Below are 19,747 nucleotides of genomic sequence, written 5' to 3'. Positions count from 1 at the left end.
GATTGAACACAGAGTTACAAAATTGACTGTGGAAAATCGGGCTAAGAATCGTGTCATGTGAACTAGACATACAAGAATGTATCTAACCCTGAATATCACCCATATGCTTTGTTGCTGTTTTTTTGCTTGTCCTGTTTCCCACTCCGATGCAAAGCAGGCATACACAAGGGCACATGTGTGTCTGTACATGTGAAAAACACACACAAACCCAATCTCCAGTGAGAAGAACTTTTTGAGTGGCAGGTTGGTGGAAAGGCAGTCTCTGATTGTAGTGATAATGGAATCCTTGTGTCATTGCAGATAGTGCCTCAGGAAATGGCAGAGAATTGCTTCTGGATCAAAGTCAAAGAAGAGAAGTTTGAGAATCCTGACCTATTTGCTCAGCTCTCCCTCTGCTTCTCCTCACAGAGCAAAGGTAAGGAGGCGTCATCTCCCTTCACCCATTCCTTAATTAATCTACACACACATGCCTTATTTAGCCTCCCTGGCAATGGATGCCAAGCCACTTTCATCTTGTGACACTTAAGAAGCCATTTTTCTCACTGAAGTGTTAATTATCCTAAAACCAAGCACTTTCTCCTCTACATTTGAACTCGGTCTATATATGCTCTGGATTCCAACCTCTGTGCCAATTAGAGATACTAGTCCTCTTGTTGCAGTGTGTTTATGCAATTCTGTCTGTGAGAAAGCTTGAAATGGAATATGCCTGCGCATTTTATTTGTTCTTTGTACCAACTGAGTAGTTTCAGTCTCAGTTTTTTTGGGGCGTGCACGCGGATGTGCACAAACTCGAACTTGTACATATGTGTGAACCAAGTGCCGCTATGCTTGGTTTATTTCTTGCCTTTTTCCAGTCCAGTAGACCAATGCTCCAATGGGGAAGACAGGGGTGGGGGGGCTTTCGTGAAGGAAGCTCTGGGAGTTTTCTTGTCGTGGCCAGTTTGTTTCTCAAATACACAACCAGGCTACCTAACTTGCTGATGAATAACACAAGCAGCACGGAGCAAGTTTGTTTTTTGTATGGAGGAGGGTTTGTGAAGGCACTTGATGTATTCTTCCCATGACAATTTGAGTGTTTTCCACTTCTTTGACAGTGTGTGAGTGTATGTGTGAGTAGTACACCCCTCTAATTCCAGCAGCAGTGGGAGGGGAGAAGTCAGAGTACTGTCAACCGCAGAACAGTCAAATCAGAGCCCTGTCAGGACGTGTGGACATAACTATACAGAATCGTCCAACTTTTCCCATATACCCGCAGTCCGTTTGGACACCACTCAGACCCCCAGCAGCTTCCTGCTCTGTTGTTCTCACTGCCTCCAGGTCTACAAACTAGACTCATCGCCTATTTCTTTTTTTCTGTGAAATAAATAGCAATTTTCCCTCGGCTGCCGCAAGGTGATTTTCTGGTATAATACAGATGGAAGGAAAGTGAGGGTAGGAAAGAACAGTTGTTGTGAGGCTTAATGAAGTGGCAGGGAAAGGCCTGGCAGTCATGCCACTCTCCTCATCTCTCACCAGAAGATATCAGCCAGACCATATCTTTTTTATCACAGCCTTCAAGACATTACTGAAGTAATTGATGGGCAGACCTTTTCCCACCTCTGCAATGTGTGTTTAATTATTCTAATTCTCGTCACGTTCCTTTATTTGATTCATGAATTGTTATTTAAGATGATAAATGTAACATTTCATCATAGTAAATCAGAAATATGTTTGCAGAGCCCATCTGCTATTAAGTGCATTTGCAGAAAGATTCTTAAAATGAAATACAACTTAACATTTGCAGATACAGTGACACATCTTTAATTCAGATTTAAATGACCTTCTAAATTCTTTATTGAATTAATTTTCTCACCCACTGGGGTTTAAAGCAAGGATTTCTATAGATAGTCCATGTTCCCGCTGGCCCGGTAGGAATTCATGATCCAGCATTTCCCCTGGGAGTTACCTTTGCTGGATCCCTATCAATTACCCCTGCAGCGACTTCACTGAGTCAGCTCTTTTCCTTCTATTGTTGAAATAGAACATGATTTTCTCATGAATGAAAAATGCTGTTTAATGTTTGATATGTACACCCCCCCAATGAGAGGAGCTTTGATGTAGATGGTATTGCAAAAAAAGGTGCTAGATGGAATCTTCCTAAAATGAAATGGTAGTTTTTCCTCTTTCCTCTGTTCATGTAGTATAGTTTTTCTCATGCAGGGCATCTGAGGGTATGTAGGAAGAAGTGTGCTTGAACATTAAACCATTCGTCCAAAAAAATCCCACTTTAGTTCCACTTTGAATTTAATCTATTTGGGTGGAGCGTTTCCCTGCATCTCAAGTCAATTCGTTAATTGTATTGGTCAAGTTTAAAGTGGAGCTGGGGTTCAGGTGGAAAAGCCGAGGCTTGCAAGATTAATTCCTAAGGTGTTGTACTCTCATTGTAACCTCTGTAACCATGGACCATAAATCCTCTATGCTGATTTGACAAATAAGTCACTGGTGAAAACGGACTTCATTTGTCTTAGATATTGCCACAGTTTTTTTTTTTCCCACCACACACATACACATATGTTTTTTTTTTCTTTTGCTTCTTTGTGGTAGCTTCATCTTTGCCACATCTTACACGTAGATAGTTATAAGTGAACCGCACTGTGGGGGACCAGCGTATCGGCAGAGATGAGGCAAGCAGGTGTAAATGCCTCCCCTGCAGAGCTGCCCTCTGAAAGTGCTGCAAAGAGGCTTCTGTTAACTCCACATGGTTTTAGGATTCTTGCTTGTTACTTGGATTGTTGAAGAACAACACTTTGGCAGTAAAAGAGGAAAAAAAGAATCACTAACAGCCCCCAATTTTCACATGCTTATTGCGCTCAGAGGCCTCTAAAACAACTGAGAATGCAAAACTGTCATCTCCCCTGCTGCTTTTATGAGTCTCACTGTTTAATGAGTTTTTACCAAGAACAGGAAATGATAATCAAGTGGGATTTCAAGCTTGGCTTCAGTCTTCTAAATGTGTCATTTATTATGAAATACATCTTTGGCTTGATTTTAAAACTCAACACTTATGGTGTGTCAGTTGTTAAGCCATAGACGGATTAAGACATTCAGGCATCAACTTTTTAATGTTTCACGCATGAAGAATTGGTTTCTGTCTGCAGGGTAACCCCATGTTTTAATGAAAGACCCACTTCAAACACGATGGCATGAATCATTAAACAAATATATATATAGTTTAGTCAACAATGGACATTATTAAAATCCCTTAAAATAAATACCCACTGCAACAACACTGTACGTCCATACAGTGTTTTAATCCTCTTTGTTTGATACATTTATACAAACACCTTCAGTCACTTTCCTCTTGCTGAGCCCTTCAGCCAGGAGAAGATGTCATCTGGTGGCATTTTCTTTGACATTTCGACCCTGTATCCCACAACATCCCCCAGTTGGGGGGTCGGCAGTGATTGTGGGAGCCGATGGCCAAGTGCTCCTGGCTTCCAGCTCAACTCCTCCTGCCTGTTCCAGAAACAACAATGCTCTTTCTGTTTTCTCCCCCAACCTGCGAGCAGCTGTCCTCCTCTCCTTCCCTGCTATTACTAGAGCTGGACCCAAAATCCTTGAGCCAACCACAACTGGGAATGGTCGGGCCTGCCAACCTTTGTCCCTGGATTGTTAGACCAAGTCCTGATACTTGGTGGCCTTCCTCCTGGAAGCCTCATTGCATCCATCTTCCCATGGGACAATCAGCTGAATCATTACGATCCATTTCATGTAGTGTAGTTTTCTTCCAGGAGCAGGTGCTGAGCAGTTGTCTGTACAGTGTCTTGGACTCCCCCTCATGTTGGTTCACTGGGGTCCAACTCTTCCTGATGAGGTAACATTAGACTGTTACTGTGGCTTTCTTTGAAGAACTCCTCCACAACTTTCTTAGGGATGGTCAGTCTCCCAGATTTGGTTTGGCCCAGTGTAACTTTGGAGAAATTGTATGAATCCTCAGCTCTGCTTCATATATTTTGATATTACATGCTGCATCCCGTTGAAGTGAAAGTCAACCATTTTTCCTGTGACCTAAAATGTGTCGTACTTAAAGCTTCACCTCAGTTTCTGATGTCAAGACACGTATTCCACCTGTGGCATTATTAAGTGCTCTCTGATGTGGAAATGGAGCTGAGCAGTCTTTTATCACACACCTCCATTTTGCTCTTGCTCATCCCTCTGTTTTTTCACATTCTTTAAACTCTGTAGAACATCTGACAACATCATACAATTATTTCATTTCCCATTAAAACTGTTACTTTGCATTTTATTTTTTTTCCCTCTCTTCCTCCCTCTTCTGCCTTTGCTTCACTGGATCAGCTTATCCTGCTTTCTTTACCCTCTCCTCCATTGACTTGGCTCTTTCTTTCTTTCCTTTTTTTTTTTTTTTATCCTCATCTCCCGTCAGTTCACTTTATCAATCTGTGGGTTGTGCCTTTGTACGGCTCTTGGGATCAAATCAGATTCACTTCGGGATTGAATGCGTGTAGCCATGGCCTGCTGCATTTGAAAGGCAATTCATTCAGCTGGAACTTTGCGGTTCAATTTGAAACAAGATTGATGTTGGCAAACTTCACACCCCCTTTCTTCCAAAATGTTTCCTCCATTGCCCACATCAATTGCTGACGGACAAAGGGCATATGCCACTTTGTAATGGTGATTTCTGGGTTTCTCAGAGCAAACAACACAAAAAAAGAAGGAGGGGTAACTCGAACAACAACTAAAACCCTGGATTGTGCTGCTTATTTTAGTATGTGATAACTTTTATTCTGTTAATTTATAAATAAATACTGGTCACAGTCATGTTCTAGTTACGAATAAACATAAAAACGGCCTTTTTATTTTTTATTTTAGTAACACACAAACATACATACATATTTATACACCCCTTCCCATCAAGTTTTATTTCATCCTTGTTATTCCATCTATTTTTTTTTTTTTTGTAAATATCCTCAAACTTGTCTTGTGCCTGTAAAGGTCAGCTCTGGAAACATAACTTGGTAAAACCCCGACTTAAAGCTATGGCTGCAGTCATCCTCCCCCTCATCACATGGGATTTTATCAAATCCCTCTGGAGTTCTCCTCACTCTGACACTCGTTTTCCTTTACCTGTGTCCCTACAACTGTCACGCACACACACACCCACACACACTAAAAAACACACACACACACACACACACACACACTCCTCCCACTGAGCCATAGTGGTGTGCACACCAGCAGATTCTCAATCCCTGCTAGAAAGCCTCAGCAGCAGGGCGGTAATGACCCTGCCACAACGGCAGTAATGATGGAATCAGTGGGGGGTTTAGCTGGCTTTCTGACTCTCCCTAATAAGTCCCCTAATAACTCTGTTAATATCAGGGCTGACCTCGGCCACCAGATCAAACACACTCACACATGGTCGGCCACCTCACCGACACTCAGCAACCTCTCAGGGAGGCTAGAAAGATGTTGCTGACCAGTACACTGTGTGCTGGGGGCCCTGCAGCGCGTGTTCAATACAAATCTATGGACACAACTTTTGTCTCACAACGTGCAGCAACAACTGCGGCAACAATAAGTGCCACTCAAAATATTTTAATCCTATTAAGGGGTATTCATTTACTAACAATATGTGTTGTTGACTGAAACCTTTGAAAAGCTTGTTCTTCTTAGAAAACGAAGATCCCAAGACTATTGCGGCTCTGCTTTCTCATATCCTCACAATGTACTAAAGGCTTTTGTCTAATGAGTTTAAGCCCAATTCAAGACACTTAAGCCCACTGTGGACTAGTCCGCCTTGTCACAGTAGCATGTGTGAAACGATAAGCTTTTGATATGTTCCATCTCAAAGAGTTTGGAGGTCATGCTCGATGGTTGCCATGTTTCCCTTGGAGAACATGGCTGTTTATTACTGATTCTGTTAATTGAGAGGAGGGAGGATCTTCCATGGAAGCCGTCTCTGGGCCTCTCTTCTCCTGGCATCGCTCCGTTTCTGTTTTCTTAGCTCATCTTTATGTGCTTGCTTCTGAAATCATCCCTTTGGACATGGCAGTGTTCATCTGGAGTCAGAGCCGGTCTGGTTTAAAAAGAAAAAAAATCTGCCACTGCTTCCCACAACAAAATCAACAAGACATGTACGCGCTTTGTAAACTGTCATCACTGTGAGTGGAGAAATGCCTCTCATCTGTGAATTATTTACATAACCCAAGACCGTTCCCCCTTTCCTCAGTTAATTGTTCCGTCTGGATTAAACGTTCATTATTACTAAAAGCAAAACAAAGAGGATATAATCTCATCTTGGAAAAGATCCATTTTGCTATTTTCCTCATTTTAGCAGGGAAGTCATTAATTGCTGGCGCAGGCAGGAGACATTTGTCTCAATAAAACACAAAACACCCTGATGTTCATTTCTCTCTGTTTGAGACAGCCAACCTACTGTGGATATCTCAGGGTCAGCCCTTTTCCTTGCTCATCCCTGCACGTTTTTAATATATCTCATATGAATGGAAATTAGGCCCTTAAATATTAATGACAAGTAATTGGTTTATTGTAGGAGACTATATTATGTGCGTGTGCATCTGTGTCTCTGAGAGAGGGGGCGAGCGAGTGAGAGAGAGCACGATTTCCTCTCATTCCTTCTTCATATTGCCTCGCTGTGATGTCCCACTGATTTTAATCTTCTCTTCTCAGATGAGAGCCATTCTGGCTATCACAGTGCACTTTAACTTTAGCCCTCTGAATATTAGCTTTCTTTGATACCTGCCGCTTACAGCCTCCCAACTCTACACCCTGCTAACTTTTATGTGCCTTCAGGTAATGTTCATCAAAATCTGTCTCTTCAAAAAATAAATATCCCCCGTGCATCTAAATATTTGATTTCTTTGTCTCCGTGCTCACTCCCCTGGATAATCTCAGATAACAAACGTTTGGGATATGTCAATTTAGCTCTGTTTCCTTTGAGTTTTATTTGTTTACTTGCCTTCAAACTTATATATTTTGTCTGTTTGCTTTTCAATTTAACCACACATTTAAGCAATCTCATACATTTAACCTTATTTTCTGCATTTTCTAAAGTGGATTTGTTCCGTCAGTCTGTTCTGTCTAGAACTTATCTGTTGACAAGACAAGGGTAAACATGGAGTGGCACTAAAATTATAATCTTTATTAATAATCGTTTGTGAAGTAACTGTACTTTTTTAAAAAGATTTTTTTTTAATGTCCCCCTGAATTTAATAGTTAAAAACACATTTGATACTTAAAGGCATTTATGCCATGTCTGCACACCGTTAACATTTCCATTATATAACATTTACCAATATGTTGGTATTTGTTATGTCGACCAGCCTCCCTCCACCGCCCCAGCAAATATTCCCATAATGTTGAGTTTGTGTGTGTTTTTGTTACATGTCTCTATCTGTATCATCTCCTTGTGTGGCATCCAGTATATCCAGTGTATGTGTGCCTGCCTAATTGAGTGATCGGATGCTTATTAACAAGGGGGTCTGCCTTGAAAAAGAGGACAATGTCAGCGCTGTCACTGGAGCTTTTCACATGGAAAAGCCCCGATGGAGCTTCATTAACTCACCCCCATGATCCCAGACAGCAGAATATGGAATGCATATCTAATCCAGCTCAGAAGTACGAGTACGGGAGCGGAGGGGCTTTATGGAGAATACTTGATGTGTGATGGTTCACTGTTCACGATGTGGATATACTGCTGTACTGGATCGGCATTTACAGTCATGCGTGGAAGGAGTGAAAAGAAGACTGTGGAAGTTATGTGAGCAATTTATTAGTTTTCAGCACTTTTTCAAAGAGCATTTAATAATTGTAAATGGTTACAATGACGTGTTTGTCAATAATTGCCATGTGTCTTTCTGGTTTCTTAATACATTTCTATAGCTGCAGCCTTTAAACCGATCCGCTGAGAGTGATTCAGGATTCTATTAGCAACTTACACAGCTGTGTTTTCACTCTTCTTACCAGGTATTAATTTCAGGGGCTGATAGTTTTTGTTCTACTTAGACAATGGTTGTTGTTTTTTTTTTCTGATAAGCCTGTAGACACTATTTGTCTTAAAAGCTGTTGCAACTCAACCACCTGCTGTATTTCATAATGTTCTCTTAAATGAGATCGAACACAAACTTTGTCGACCATGCAGTTAACAAAATTCATCAGTTGTAATTGCAAATGTTTTACTAGTATGTTGATTTTGTACTTACCTAACCCCCTCTCCAAAATGCCTTAAATCTGGCTCCATGTTGACTCATGATTTCCATACAGATCAAAAAGTGCTCACAAGATGTTTCTCCACCAGGCGAACACAATGCCTTGCAGTGCACAGTAGCCCACTGAGTTTGTTACATGGCATTAAGTTTAATTTGTCTTTGAGGCTCTTTGGTGGAATTGGTTTGTGACTACAAGTGGGCCAGGGGGTGACACTTCCACAGCCAATCTGGCTGGAGAGACACAGATAGGAGACAGAGGAACACTGGGGGGACGGGAGCGAATGTGATGTCACATGCAGGTTGGGTAAACAATCAAGGTCCTGCGTGTTCAAGATGGTGCCTCCTTGAACATAAACAATCACGACTGCTCACGCCACAGCAAGGTAAATTACTGCAAAGACAGAAAAGGTTTCGATGAGGGAAGGGGCCGAGTGAGGTAGACAGACCCGTCTGAAAACAGATTGTGATATCGATAAAAACAAAAGAATAAAAAGAAACAGTGACACCTGGGGCAAACAGTTAAAGCTGGTGCCACTAGAAGGGTTTTGTAACCGTGTCAGGTACAACTATTGTAGCTCAAATTTATTCCTATTCTTGCATAAAAGGGAAGGAAATAAAGCATGCTACTTAAATGCTAATAAAGCATAGTGACTAATAGGCTTCGGTCTGACACAACTTACTCAGCAATATGTTGATAAAGCGATCTTCTTGTATGATTTGGGTGTCCTGAATATTTCATTACCGAAGTAACTTCAGCTTTGCATCAAAGGTCTAAGTACCATTTGCCGTGTCTCGTATCTTTGCTCATTAATAATGTATTATTCCGATAGGCAAACAAGAAAAATGAAGCAGTACTTTTTATATTTGGGGGCCCACATTGAAGCCGTACGCCAGTCCCAGTCATTTGGGTATTTACAGTGGTTACAAGTTTACAGATTGTGGCGAACAGAGTGGATGAGCTCTACTTGTATAGACAGTAGAAACACCTTGAGAAATGACAAATGAAGTCCAGGAGAAAATGAATATTCAGTTAAGAAATGTCATCTCAGGACATTCAGTTTGACTGGAGAGTTTTAGGGTTGTTTCCCGGCACTCCAAAAACCCAGCACCACTTCTTCATGGCAGGCACATAAAGTGTTCATGGCACTTTTCTCAGTTCCCCCTCAGGATACACATATCAGTGAGGTTATCCTTTGCTTTTTATTTATTTTCCTTTCTTGTGCTTACTTCCCTGTCCTAAAACCCCATATATCTCTCTGCTCTTCACCATGTTTCTTTCCCTGTCATCCCCCTTGAACTTATAGTATCAGTTCTATGTTATTGTCCTGCTTTAGCACCCACAGCACACTTGCCCGGCTGTATGACAGTGACACTTTTTTTCAGATTTCCACCACAGTGTCAGTTCTTGAATCTGCTCTTTCTTAAAGTAAACTAAATTAAAGGTTTTCTGTGCTTTTATTACCTTCTTGAGTCGTTTCTTTCTGAAGCCGGAGAGGGTCAAAAATATCTCACACAGCTTTTGATAATAAATCTGCTCCTCTACAGAGCATGTACTGTTATTTTTGAAGAGCTTTTTATTTTGCTTGTGGTATATTTCTTATCTTTTTTAAACATGGCTTCCTTAGCAGAGAATAAAGTCCCACTTCCTCTGTGTGTTTTGATCTGAACGCCTTTGTTTTGGTAGCGCCTTCATATTAGTGCATGTGCAGCCCTTCCCACACTGATGAAGTGTGATGGCATCGGCTCCAGATGTGAACATGACATCTGGGTGGAAATGCTAATTTAAGGCCATTTCCTGCCCTGACATCTTTCACAGCATAAGAAAGCTATAACCACACCTGTCGATGGTGTATTTGTTCTGGTGTGAGATGCTGATGCTTGTGTGATTGTTACGACCAGGTGAACTTTTAGATGCATCACGTGGCTGTGCTTTTATCATTACAGTGCAAAACACTTTATCTGAATTGCAGCATTTGCAGATTGTTTCCTTTTTTTTTGTCCTCTCTGTTTGATCATGTTTTATTAAACACATACCATGCTGGTGAAACATCTGAAGCTGTAATGTGATAAATGTGCAGAATAATGAACAAGTCTGCTGTAAGTGTGAGCCATTATTTCAATGTTGTTCTTGGCTTGTTGTTTGCCGTTGGCACAATCTTGGCCTGTATAAACAAACAGAAAATTCACAAACTGAGAGGGTGCCTTGGACCGCTGTGAAGCTACACTTAGACCTAGCCATGTTAAGCTTTAGGTCTCTCGGTGTTGTTGCACTGTTATTGCACTTTTTCTCCGCCCACACAAGCAAGTACATGGAAAATACATCAGTAACACTTCAGGATAGAGACAGGGTCATGGGAATTTCACGGCTGCTTTTCATTGTACACACACAGCACACTGTCTCCAGCCGAAATGTTGCGCCAAATCAAGCACATTTCACTGAAACATTGATTCAGGTTCCATTAGAGTCAACAGTGCGCAGGCAGACAACTGAACTGTGTGTGTTTCAGCAAGTGTTTCGTCATCTTCACATTCTGTCCAGACCTTTGACCCCAGTTACTCATCGCAGGATGAGGGCTGACTGATGTCAATCCATGTATGAATGTTCTGCTGCATGGAAAGTACAGATCCAGCTGTGGTTGGAGAATGTTTCATAGCAGAGTGGAGTGGTTTTAAAGAATAGACAGATTACTTTGACTGAGGGGATTTGCATTAAGTCCTTTCTGCTCTCCTGACCTTTCTTTTCACCTTTCCCTCTCTCCTTCAATCCATCTCTGGCTGAGGTAAAGCAGCTTATTAACCTTCATCCCCAGGATGGAAAGATGTCACAGACCTCCAGTGTGAGAAACATTAACCTCAGGGTATCAATATGTCTTGATTTTAATTTCAATCACACTAAGCAGTGAAATGCATTGGATGTTTTATGTCTGATGTCAAAGTGAAGTAGATTTTACACTTTTCATTAAAGTTCAGCTGCACTGAAATGGAGACCTCAGTTAGAAGAAGAGCAATACAAGAGTTTTGTAAGTCTCTTCTTTATTTTAGAAGCGTATAATGGCTAGAGATGAGTGTATCTGCATCTATGTTTTTTTAGTGTACAACCGTACAAAACTGACCACAGAATTCAACACACATCCCACCTGTCTATACTGCTTGGTGCATCTGACCAGGTGTTCCCTTCTCCCACCTCTTATCTGTCCCCATTGTTCCTGGTAAGGTACAAACTTTACATTGTTTACTAAGCCGCTACAGATCTAGTATTGACTATCTATAATTGGTTGTGTGAACCCCCCCCTGTGATGCAATTAGATGTCCTGCAGTGAGGTGAAAGCATGAGAAAGACAAGTGCATGAGGGTCACTCTGTAGCCCATTACTCTGCCCCTGACATGGGTGATCCACCCACCAGCAAAGAGCTTCCTGAGTAAAAAACAAGTTCCCTCACAATGTTGGTGCTCCGCAAGAGAGTTTGAAATGAGTCAGACAAACAAATAGTTGCATTCACTGTTACCTTTTTAATGATTCCCTAGTTTCCCTTGTTTAAATGGCTGCAGGAAGCGGCAGACTGTAATAAGTGCAGATAACAGGCAGAAGAGGGTCAGTGAAACTATTGTGTGGCTAATCGTTTGCGTGTCACTGTTTTATTTTGCCTCACTCTACTGGCATTAGCCAAAGCTAGCACAGCGGTGGAAGCAAAAGCTCGTGCCAAGATGTGATGAGCTAGCGGTGTAGTGGATGACTAAGCAGGGCACATTGGCCACCCGGGCCCGTGAATTCCTCTTGCATATGAGGCTTGGTCTGTTCATTAAAGGTGTGGGAGACAGTTTGACCTCAGGCAGGTCTCAAATGACCCCACTCTCTGTAAATGCTTCATTAGCTTTGCTTCTCCCATACTGGACTGCCTCACTTAATCTGAGCATCAACTTGCACCACCTAAGTTGTGTACATAGTGTGTTTGTGTTGCTATGTGTGCTGGTGCGTGCACATATTTGTATGTGTGTTAATGAGGGCTCCTGGTGGTGTGTAATTAACACAACAGCAAATGTCCCCAAAGGGTAAGATTAACGTTGAACACATTAGACACAATGGAGCCCGGGAGAGACTTTTTTTTGTTGGCAATTAAATGTGTTGTGTGTGTCTGTGTAAGTCAGACCATAACTCATGTTGGCATAACTGTATTGCTGCCACTTCTGTCTCTCAGACTCGCGTGCACACACAAACATACACTCGCACAAAGCCAGCAGTCCCCCTGGATTTGTGGGCTCCTCACATGCAGACTGGCAGGATTCTGTCTGCTTTCCCTTCTCAGCCGCCTCCTCCACACAACATGGTCCAACAAAGATAAACACATGCTGGGTAGATTATTAGAGAAGTACCAAGGGCCCCACAGCAGAGCAGCCAGTGCACCATTGTGCTCCAAACACGGTGGTACCTTGTAGAATCCGATGCAGTTACCCCCAGGGTGTTCTGATACGTACTTAGACACAGGTGGGCGCTGATACCAGCATGAGAGCTACAATGGACTCCAATGACGTTTCAGTGTCAGACGAAACTCTGGGCTCATTGTTTTCACTGATGGCATTGGTGGTGTAAATGCTCCCGCAGCTTGAAATGTAGGCATGGTTGTTTACAGTCATAACATCCTGATAAAGTAACGAGTATGCACAGTATTTTATGTTTCGTGACAGGCGATTGTGGATGCGTGAACGGCCTTCAATGAGTGAGCACTCGTCGAGGCAATCTCTCTCCATCCTTTAACAAATTTCACCTGTCCTAGAACTGTTTCACCAAAGAGCTCCTGAAAGAGGTTTCAGCCAAAGTGCCAGAAGACACACCTTTACACATTGAGTTTATTCTCAAAGTTTTACTGTATTACCAGAGGTACATTTCATCAATGTGCAATTACTAAGGTGTATTTACTCGTGGCCATGATTTTGCATTTGCATCTGCTTTGCATTAAGGGTTTCTTATATTTGTCCATGTATAGTAGGTACTGCAAGTCTGCTTTGTTGTCCAGGAAACTGATGTTCTTGAGTGATGCATCAGGGACAAAATGGAGAGGTTACAGGCCAGAGATTATGCAAGTTATTGTCATGAACAAGACCTTGCAGGACATGTTTTCTTTTTCTATATGATGTTTTTTTTCTGTCTGATTCTGACCATTTCTCACTTCAGGAATTTGTTATTTTATTTCATGTTACCTATATCACCAATTTCATGCTGATCAAATCTACGAATGTGTGCATGTATTTTTTCGTCATGATGTTTGCACAAAACATGCCTTTATTGAATCGAGTAGTGAGAGAGAGTGATGTGAGGCGGGTGTGAGAACGAGTGAGCACAAGAAAAGAAGAAAAAAAAAGAGACGTGGCGAGAAGGCAGACGTAGCCGGTGCACACACGAAAGAGATGTTTAAAGAAGTAGTATTATTTGAGATGAAGGCAGTGATAGAGGGAGAAGGATGTGGTAAGTACACCGGAGGAGGCTGTTTGTGCTGCGCAGGAAAATGATAACATTTTTCAGGAGAGGATTTGTACATACAGCACCACAGCCCTGTCAACTATATTTGGATAAGGAGTTTGCGTGTGGTATTTCTAAATTATCTTCCCTCGCTGGCAACACAGCATCCTCCCTTGTAACTGTGGTGTTTTGTTCATTTCAGCGAGATGTGTCAGGCAGAGTAGTTTGATTTTTTAATCAGACAAAGGTTAATTAGTGTCATGGATTCTTAGTGGTGACACCGATGAATATGGACGAATTGAGAACGCAAATTGTTTTGGACAAGGATGCATTCTTGCCTCTGCTTTTTCTCTCCGACACATGTAGGACTTGAAATAGTCACTCGCACGTAAGCACAATGGCCTCACAGGCGGCCTGCACGTGCATTATTGTTCAGTCTGTTGTAATTAAGGAAAACATGCCATCCAACCAACAATCAACAATTTTTTTCCTCTGCTGAATGTGGCTTGATGTCAGTGTCCTCCAGCACAGTGAAAATAAGCCCCAATTAATGTGACACATTCTCACCAGAAAATATGAAAAAGCTCTTCGCAAGCAGTGCTGCAATTCAAGGTCTCAAAAGCAGTTAATCGCTGATCAGAGCTGGCAGGTCAGGGGTGTATTGCTACCTTCCAACAATCATCGCTGTGCGAGCTGCCAAACCTAGAGGTAAGATATTCCTGCTCTCGAGTGCTAGACCAAGTTAGCACAAGACATCTTTCACCTGCAACATGTGATCTTGTTATTCATCTGCTTTGTGGGTGAAAAGAGCACCGTAAACACACCGCGAGAGGTGTTGACGTTCATTCAGCCCAGCAGGACTAGTGTGATGTTGTGAGACGTTTCCATCAAAATGAAAATGAAATGCATACTCAAGTCGTTTTTATCCTTTTTTTCTTGAAAGCAGCCAATAAACTGACTATTTATGGATGTAATTTATAAAGATATTCAACAAAAAAATATTAGCAAACAATGAAATATTAGCCTATATGTTAGATTATTATTATTATTTTTTTATTCTTCACTTAATGAATTTATTATGAATTGAATTAATTGATTTCTTTCAGCCACCAAATTCATTAAACGATTTATCGGTTAAACACTTAGTAATTCATATTGACACATTAAGTTTATGACATGACTCTGGTGATATAAAATGTTTGTATCTGTAATGACGTGCAGAGAATAGGTTTTGAACAAGCTGCTTGTTTAATGAGACCCACCTGGTTATATAGAACGTTTGTGAACATTAAAAAGGTCATTATCAAATTAAATTAAATAATTGTACCCCTTCAGTTACAACGCCTGTTTTTATCATCTCCAAGTTACTATTGTTTAGTCTTTTTAAGTAGCTCTGAGAAACAGAAATGTTCTTGAAAATTAAGACTTTACACTTTGAATTTATTTATAAGTAAAAAAGAAAACGTTCACCACAGAAACTTACATTTTTGACTCATGGTGTATATTTTTATTGTTTTAAGTGAAGCTTGTTCGTCATGTATATGCCGAAGTCCCTGTTTTGCTTCCAAGAATAATTTGTTCACATACTGTATGTTACCTATCATCATTCCACCCGAGGTGCTGTTATCAGATCGTTTCCCCACCAGTAGGGGGCACTGTGATACAAGCCAATGAGGGAAGCCACTCTGAGGTTTGAATTTGTGGTTAGTGGAGGGAGGCACACATCCTCTCCCGTCCTCATTGGGGTTTGTAAATCATAGACATACCTAATACGAGCCAACACAACATATCCACCATCAAAATTTCATCAGATCACACAGTGAGGGGTTTCTGAATGTTGTGACAGGGACCAATCTGGATGTTTGAACTGTGCCGACCCGGAATCAATGTGAACTCACTTTCTGAAGGAATGCCAAAGTACCGGCACTATTCACTTTCAAATTTCTCATTTCCCAGAGGAGTCAGTGCATTTCAATGCCACGGCCAGTCTGTTTTTTTTTTATCTGTTAATGGTTGATGTCAAGACCAGTTGGACGTTTTCTCTGGGTTCGTGTCCACAAGACTGTGAGTTTAGTGTTGGATGTCATTGAGAAGATTAAATGTGTTTGGGGAAGGAATGTTGACTCCTTTGCTTTGTGGGTGAAGCAAGCTTACGGACACAGTCATGGCCAAACTGTTCCTTAAAAACATGGTGTTATCTTGTTGAAGTGTTGAAAGGTTTTATGACACAGAGAATGTTAAGAAAAATGTGTTATTCAGAACAAAAGAACGTAACTTTTAGACTTTATTAGATTAAACAGCTCTTTGATTTTAAAAGGGTTGTATGTAGTGGACATGACTGATAGTGTTGACTGATACTCTAGCTATGTATCATGCAGACCGGGCAGTGGTCTGTCCATTGATAGCTGTGTTTGAACTATATCTTCTAGCAGTATAGATGCTATCGTATATGTGCAGCTGAGCAGAGTTCCCCTCGGAAAGACAATCCTTCAATATTTCACAAGAACCCAAGTGAAAATATACAGTATTCATAGGACCTGGTGCATTAACAATTGATGGCATCCAAAACAATTCAACAGGATTATGCCTTGTTAGTATCTATGTGTCATTTCAGTCATTTTCAATGGACCTATTTAATCTGTTGCACTTTTTAGAGCCTTAGTGAACAATATATCTGATACTCTACTCTTAGACATAGCCCAGTCAATGTGACACCTGACTACTAATTTACTGTTAGAATTGCATTTTGTTAGATTATTTATCAACATAAGGTTTTTACTGTGTTATTAGGTTTTAGCACTGCCATGATTCTGAGACATATGGAGATAATGTTCAGTTTTGTCATGGTCTTTGAAGCACACAGTATAAGTATTTTGAAATGTGAATTCAACATTTATATTTGCATCTTAAAAAGTCATGTTGAAATCTTGGGAAAATCTTACCGTGATTAATCATTTGCTGCTTTATTCTGCACTTCAGATCAGATATTTATATCTTTCTGTGTCAAACCTTCCATTTAATAGACCCTGGGTTGTTACACCTTCATCAATTAAAATGTGTCGCACAGTATATCGTTATCAAATCCACCAGTGCTAGTATGAAACAATGTGAAATCCAGTACAATTACAGTGTTTCCCCCTAGGATTATTTTTTTAGCAGCAGGGGTGGGCCGCAGCTGCAAAATGAACATTGGGGGAACCCAGAATTTTTTTCAATAGCTTCATTTTTGTACATTGATTCATGAACAGTTTCCCCTGAACTACAGCTCAGATGGTTTTGTAGATACACACCAGGGTTACTGGTCATCTGCACTTCCATGGTACAGGAGTCGAAATAACTGAAACTTTCACCACTGTTGAATATTGATTTATATTTGAAGAGTCTCTGTCTCTGAGTCGTAGCTAGGGAATGTAAGGATTCACTTCCGGCCCTTCATAGTCCATTTGAAGTGATGCTCCTCCACTGTCTTCTCTTGAGCAGTCATCATTGCCGATCCTGGCACACCACACAAAATGTTATCTTCTCCCTCTCTCTTCTCAGGCTGTCTTCTCACTGTCTCGTGCTCAAAATCCCGACTGCCAGATTTGCGCTGCTCTTTGCACATTATCTCAAATTCATTCTTTGTCTAGACATGCTTATTATCTATCAAACAGGCGCACCAGCCAGGAAGTGCATTTGCCTGTCGTCTGTGACAGACCTTGCTTGTAAACAATGCAATGCACTTTCCCTATTTTTGCATATACATTTGAGAGAGGAATACAAAATACATGGATGGGGATATGAGAATGGCTGGGTTGATAAGATTCAACATTTTCTAGGGTTAGTTTTGTTTGGAAAATTGTCTGCGTCTATGGATCAGTTGTATATTTATTGCAGTATATTAAGGAACGATGGAATGTGGATTAGAAACTTTAGTCAACCTGTAAAATGACATTATTTCTAAATAATCATAAACCTTCTTTGACATTTCTATATGGCAGTGCCTTGTTTCCTCAACTTGTAGGCAACCCTGTGCAAATGCCTCCCATCCTTTTCTTCTTCTGGTTTTGCTTTTCTTGGTTTTGAATTAATAAAATGAGGTCTCATTTATAACGATGAACTCTATTTGTACAACATTTTTCTTAGTAAGGTTACAAACTGCATCACACAAGCATAAAACAACAATAAAACAATAAAATTAAACAAGTTGAAAAACAAATCTTTTTACAAGGGAATGACGACAGTGACCAATTTGACCTCTGTCCCCTCTTGAAATACCCCCAGATCGCCGGCTACCATTGTGTAGCTATTGTGTGCTGCACAATGTGTTTGCTAGCAAAACAGAAAACAAGCAGAGAGAAGCAGGTGAGCAGCTGTGTGGTCGGTTGGGATGGAGTCACGGTGAATTTACATGTTAATACACTATAATAATAAAGAAGGTAAATATGGAGCGATACATTGAACGATTCAAGAAATATATTTATTTATTAAGGAATAGTGGAGAGTGTTCTAGGGTTTAATCAATGTCTGGGGAGGTGAGCTTTAAACTAAACTATACACATTAACCAATAGAAACATGATCAGACCATTTCATAAAGCTTAACAAAACAGGGAAAGAGACTTTTAGAGCCATGTGCACATTGAATATGGACTTGAACTATTAGATTAGTTGCTACAGCCCTGTGTGTTCTGTGTGAACTTTTCATCGAGACAGTGATAGTGTGAATTTGGCTTCCATCACATTGAGATGATGGAATATGATCCTTAGCCCCCACCTGCTTTAGTCTGAGGGTCTGCAGCTGGTTGCTTTACCCAGTTTGACATTTTGTTGAATCATATTAACCAACATTCATTTTCAAAATAAATCTTTTGATCAGGATTACGATTCACAGATTGATATGGGTTGCAGTTTTAGTTGGTGTTTCACAACCTCTTTAGCATCTTTGACTCTTGCTGAGTGCAATAACAGTAAGATGTGAAGAACTGAACTGAACAACACTATCCTCAAAAGTCACTGACCTATACTGCACATCCTGCAACACCTTTTCCCAATATGTGAAAATACTCTAAAACTAGTTGTGTGTTATGTTGATAAGATATCCAAGTGTTTGGTACCAATACCAAAATAATTGCTAGCTTTCACAACTGTGTTTAAAAATGCATAATGCTTTCATACCCAAGCCTTGCTGGGGTGTATTCCACCCCCTGTGACACTGAACAGAATATGTTTGGAAAATGAAGGGATGAGCTGCAGTCTACAGTGTGTATTTCAAACTGTCCTTTAAGGAAGATTTATATTTTATTATTCCGAATACAGAGATAATAAAAGTTTTAATGAATGTACAAAAATGTGATTTTTGTCATCTTGTGGATTCTTGAGAAATAACGTAACTCAGGAGACATGGTCTATATCCCCAGTAGTCAATCAATCTTTTCTCATTGTTGTAAGAACACATCGCAAAAATATATTTTTTTATATCTTAGTCAGTGTAATTGTGATTTGTCCAAACTAAAAGACAAGTGATTTTGGCCAAATGACTCACCCAACCTGTTAACTTAGCCAGAGTACTGGGTGAGGACAAACTCCAAAGGTGTGGATCATTTTACAATATGGTTACTCAGGCTTCTGGTGGGATTTCCAATTAAGATGCAATCTGTTATCTGTTCAGACGACTAATAAGCACAACAAAGCCATTGAGGAAACCCCACGGAATTCATATCAGACCACTCGAAATAACCATCAAGCCCCCCTATCTGATGCACTGCCAATACCTGCTCAGTTTCCCAATTAAAACCGCAGGCAGATTGTTCTCCTGTTAATAAGGCATGTATTACGGCGACTGTCATTGTAACATAACGGCAGACGCCAGCAAAGTGTGTGGGCTCGGAGCATTTCATGTTGTTCGCAGCTTCCTTTTTATCTGAAATCAATGTGTGTGGTCCTTTTGTACGTGTGTGCACAGATACAACTGCATGCTATGAGAGGGTACTGTGGGTCAGCACTCATGCATTCTTCTGTGATAATTAGGGCTGTGCTGTGCCCAATCAGACTCCGAGACCACCAGTGAAGCCACAGCATTGATGA

The 19,747-nt window shown here is 40.8% G+C and overlaps 1 protein-coding gene across 3 annotated transcripts in view; it reads left to right on the top strand.

Annotated features, from left to right (window-relative positions):
* diaph2 (diaphanous-related formin 2) overlaps window positions 1–19,747 on the top strand; it is a 340,142-nt gene that overhangs the window by 136,680 nt on the left and 183,715 nt on the right. For all 3 annotated transcript variants that reach the window (XM_035160754.2, XM_047340479.1, XM_047340478.1), the window contains exon 20: window positions 301–415. In XM_035160754.2, coding sequence (XP_035016645.1) covers window positions 301–415 — 115 coding nt within the window. The remainder of the gene's footprint in view (window positions 1–300; window positions 416–19,747) is intronic.

The sequence above is a fragment of the Hippoglossus stenolepis genome, chromosome 7 (genome assembly GCF_022539355.2).
Source record: "Hippoglossus stenolepis isolate QCI-W04-F060 chromosome 7, HSTE1.2, whole genome shotgun sequence".
NCBI lineage: Eukaryota > Metazoa > Chordata > Actinopteri > Pleuronectiformes > Pleuronectidae > Hippoglossus > Hippoglossus stenolepis.
The sequence above is the reverse complement of the archived record's forward strand: the minus strand, read 5'-3'. Positions and strand labels throughout refer to the sequence as shown.